The sequence below is a fragment of the Cibotium barometz genome, chromosome 8 (genome assembly GCF_041138505.1).
Source record: "Cibotium barometz isolate CiBa-2024 chromosome 8, ASM4113850v1, whole genome shotgun sequence".
Classification (NCBI taxonomy): Eukaryota; Viridiplantae; Streptophyta; class Polypodiopsida; order Cyatheales; family Cibotiaceae; genus Cibotium; species Cibotium barometz.
This window is the reverse complement of record NC_141053.1, coordinates 3714767-3719718: the sequence shown is the minus strand read 5'-3', so window position 1 is coordinate 3719718 and position 4952 is coordinate 3714767. Positions and strand designations below refer to the sequence as shown.

The 4952-nt window shown below is 37.8% G+C and overlaps 2 protein-coding genes across 2 annotated transcripts; both read left to right on the top strand.

The window, feature by feature from the left end:
• Positions 1-1504: 1504 nt before the first annotated feature.
• Positions 1505-2560, top strand: LOC147635838 (uncharacterized). The gene has a single exon (XM_086802032.1). It carries the CDS (start codon positions 1508-1510, stop codon positions 2558-2560), a length of 1053 nt encoding a protein of 350 aa, XP_086658158.1. The 5' UTR covers positions 1505-1507.
• A 91-nt stretch (positions 2561-2651) lies between these two features.
• LOC147635837 (uncharacterized) lies at positions 2652-3260 on the top strand. The gene has a single exon (XM_086802031.1). The coding sequence runs from the start codon at positions 2664-2666 to the stop codon at positions 3258-3260; it is 597 nt and encodes a 198-aa protein (XP_086658157.1). The 5' UTR covers positions 2652-2663.
• Positions 3261-4952: the final 1692 nt, after the last annotated feature.

Genomic DNA, 4952 nt, shown 5'->3' with positions numbered 1-4952 from the left:
AAGGAGCACTTTGGTGACCACCTTGCAGACGTTCAAGATTCTGGAATCTGGGGCTAAACTGCCTTGCCACTGCTTATGTGCTCAGTGTGATGTACTTGGATGGTGTCAAGCTTGGAGATGTACAAGCTACTATTAGTGGGCTTTTCACAGCAGCCTTCTTTCTCTTCATTTCTCATGCACGCCCAATGAACACTTTATTTGCTGAACGGCCACATGCAAACATTTTCTGTGCGTATGTTTTCCTGTCATTACTGGGATAGTTTGCTTTCCATATCACATTTCTGGTTGCAATGACGAGAGCTGCAGGTGAATACATGCCTGAAGAGTGCATTGAAGCAGACAGAGTTTGAGCCTAATCTTGTAAATACGGTTTCCTACATGTCCAATATGATGATTCAAGTGGCCACGTTTGCTGTCAATTACATGGGGCACCCTTTCAATCAAAGTATTCGGGAGTCCGTCAGACGAGTCGTATGAGCCTTGTGGGCAGCGTGAGTCGTAGGCTGTAGCCTGTACTATGTAGGTTAAATTCTCTCTCTCTCTCGCCTGAGTCGCCTGCATGGTAGAAACTTGAAAGTCGCCCTCTCTCAAACTTGGGTTTCATGCTTTGCAGGACACAATCAAGCTTCATCCACGGCATCATCTGGAGTAATCTAACTTCTAGTTCTAAGTCTTTCAAATAGTGAACACAATCTATATGGACCAAAGACATCATCCAAGGCATTCAAGAGTCATCGAGTCTTGAGACGACATTGATTACAACCACCACATTATCTCCAAGATCTAAAGGTTGGTCTTCTTTTCACGCATTATCTTTACTTGTGAATTCTATGACTACTTGCACAAGACATGAAATCGTTGGCATAAAGCATGAAGCTTAATAATGTATTTATTCAAAGAACACTGCCTACATTATAGAGTAAGGATAGAAAAAGATATGAGATTTATAGCAGTATCTTGAAAACTTCACAGCATTTCAAATCACATTATTATTTATTGTTATGTACAGAATATGGCGCCACTTGGTCGACCTAAAAAAAGCAAAAAACAGAAAACCCTTGAGCAATCTCTTGGGCTTCATGGTCTAGTTACTAATGTAACAACAAGTGATCAACGTAATGCTGCCACTTCTAGTCAAGTTGTGGCTGCACAAGAAGCCACAAAAGAGAAAAAAAAGTATGAGCGGATTTTCTTGGAAAGTTGGAAAATTCCGCATACATGGGTTTTCCCTATTGATGGGCCTGATGGAAAAGAGAGGCTGAAATGCAAGTGGTGTACCTATGCACACAAAAGGAATCCTTATGCTCAACCTCAAGGTGCTACAACTAAACAAAGGAGTGCCTTAGATGAGCATAGTCTCTCTAAAGAGCATATACAGGCAAAGGCTATGTGGGAAGAACATGAGAGACGCTCAACACTTCCCATTGAGAAGCATATTGCGATTATGACAGATGATGAGAAGGACAAGATTGTCACGAAGGACAGGATTGTCACGGTCATGCAAAGCATGTGGTATGTACTCAAAAGAAATTTACCTCTTGAAGAGTTTCCACACCAATGCAACTTTCAAAGATTTTTGCGCACACCTAATATGCCAATTACTAGTGAGTACTCTGCGTACACTAGTAAAGATGCAGGAAAGGAATTTGCCAAGGCAATCAAACATGTATATTGGAATAGATTAAAGAAGGACATTGTTGAGAGTCCTTTTTACTCTATTCAAATCGATGAGAGTACTGATATTAGTACAAAACAATACATGATTGTTTACATCACGTACATGCAAAATTGTGGAAATGGCCCAATATGTACATGCTTTGTGGAACTCTTGCCAATCGAAAATGGTGATGCAGAGGCCTTAAGTAAAACTTTGCTTGACTTTTTGGCCAAAATGGAGTTGCCTTTGCACAAGATGATTGGTATTGCTACCGATGGTGCAAGTGTCATGACAGGCTCAGCAAATGGTGTGGTTGCAAGGTTGAAGCAAAATATTCTACATCTTTTGAGCTTTCATTGTGTTGCTCATAGGGAGTCACTTGCAGCTGGGGATGCATTTAAAGTGTTCAAAGAGTTCAAGTTTGTGGATAAGATTGCAAAAAAGCTCTTTGAGTGGGTTTGTAGATCGGCAAAGAGACATGCAGCTCTTGCAGAAGTTGTAAAGGCATTCAATCTTGGTAGACATGGAAAATTGAAATTGTTAAAGATGCACGATGTAAGGTGGTTGTCTCGAGGTCAAGTCATGGTTAGAGTGGTGCGTCTGATGCCAGCTTTGTTGACAGCATTGAAGCATGAAGATAGTGAGTTATATGCATCATTGACAAACTATAAGGTGCAATTTCTTTTGAAGTTCTTTGCCGATGTGCTTGGAGAATTAAATGTGCTCAATTGCAAGCTCCAAGAGGAGCATCCAGATATTTTTGCTATTGGAAGTCATCTAAAGTCTGTTGTAGAGACACTTCAAATGTCTTTCTTGGGTCGAGTATTTGGCTTTGATACAAAACACACATGCTTTTTTGACCATGGCTCATCGACAAAATGGGGTGGTGAGTTTTACAGATAGTGCTGGCAAAATACACTCACATGTCTTACACTTGGGGCCTATGTGTGAAGGAGATATTGTGAATGCATATGAAACTCTACATATAGTGATTGAGAATTTAGTAATGATGGCTACTACTTATGTTAGAAGTTTAGTGGATGCTTTATGGAATCGTTTTAAGGTTGATTTTGAGTTGTTTGAAGCTGTGAAGTATTTTACTTCAAGAGACTATAATGAAGATTTAGAAAAGCTTGATGATGCCTCACGACTATGGTTGGAAACTCTTTGCAAGCACTTTGGAAAGGAATCTGGCTCTTTCATGAATGAGGTTGAATGCAAAGGAGAGCGTAGATCTTTTGTCTCACAGATGCGAAATTGTTTTAAGCAAAAGAATATGCATACTGCTTGGCAAGATTGTTGTAATCATGAAGAATGGGAATTCTCTTTTCCATGGACTATGAAGCTTTGGAGAGCCTTGCTTTTGTTACCTCTTTCATCTGTAGCATGTGAGAGAGGTTTCTCAAAGATGAATAAAATCAAGGACAAGTTTCAGAATAGGTTATCCCTTGATATGTTGGGATTGGTGATGTTTGTGGGATTGAATACTCCCAAGGTAAACAACCCTGAAGACATGCTTTGGGATGAATGTTTTGAATCTTGGAAAGCTATGAAGAGTAGAAGATCAAGATCCATGGAGACCACTTCTATGCGAGAAGCTTGAATTTGAAGTTTCCTTCTTATGCATTTTGGATTTTTAGTTTCCAGGGCACTTTTTACCCTCTTTAAGAGGGGTTTTTTCCCCTGGGTTTTTATTTGCTTTCTATTATATTGGCCTTGTATACATTATTCAATTTGCATATTCAAGGGCTTCATGTGAAGATTTTGTTGAAGATTTTTGGATTAAGGTGAGATTAAGTGATTTAAATATTGTATGAAGTGAAGATCTTGTCTAATTCATTTAAAGTTATCATGAAAATCTCTCTCTTTATGATGTAAGTTGTTTATATGAATTCAAATAAATTTACTTTGGATAAATGTAGTAATAAAAGTTACCATGAGATGATGATTGTACGATCTTCTGTGTTAGTACCATAAATTTATAACTTTTTCTTATATAGATAAATATGGATATGCTTTTAAATGTCAATAAGTATTATGCAATTGATAACTGATAACGATCTCAAAATAAAATCTTGTAAACACAATACAAAATGCTTTGTATCTATTTGTACATGACTCAAGCATCACGATGATCTTTCGATAGGAAAATTTTTTATTGATCTGTCATTAGACGGGCATTGTAGAAATTTGTTCTTCTTGAAAGAAGGGTAAATTTTTTAGGTGTCTGTCATATGAAAGATTTGGGTGCCCTTCAAATCCTATCGTTGGTCATGATATAAGAGGCTCCCTTATATAAGACATATTTTCTTTAAAAATAGAATTATTTATTACATATTAAGTACAAGTGTGCCTACCCATTTATGTGGAGAAAGAAGAGGGATAAATTTTGAAAAGGAGAAAGGAGAAGAGACCACGGTTTTTGGGGTTTCTTTTTTCACACGCCTAGATGCATTGGGGCTCACAATAAATTGTCGCATCGTCATTTGCTCATTTAATGAGTTAGAAAGCAAATTGCCCACCCCTCCATACACACATATATATCTTCTAGTATTATATTATGTACATGTGTGAGAGAGAGAATATGCATAGATAAATACATACATACACACACACACATATATATTATGTATGTATCTATAGGTATGTAAGCATGTATATATATATATATATATATAATACATTAGAAAGCAATCCCTCCCACCTCCACACACACACACACATCTTCTAATATTATATTTTGTGCATGTGTAAGAGAGACAATACACATACCTGTACATACATACACACATGCACACATACATATATATTATGTATGTATGTATGTATCAATAGGTATGTAAGCATGTATATATAAATAGATCTATACACACACACACCAGATACACACATGATATGCGCACACAAATACACATGCACACACACTTGCACGCGTGGACACACATGTACACACATAGAGATATGCACACTTACATGTGCACACACAAGCTTGCACATACACATACATGCATACAAGCACATACATACACAAGTACATACATGCACACATGTATACATATATAGACATAAATGCATACACATTTGCACGTGGTAGAGGCACACGCTCACACACACACACACATGCACGTGCACGTGCACACACCTAGACACAAAGATATACACATGAACATATTCACATGCTCACACACATGTACATGCACACACTCGCACATGGATACACACAAACACAAACCTACACACCACGTACACACACTTACACCATACACACACTAGCACATATACATAATCAAGACAC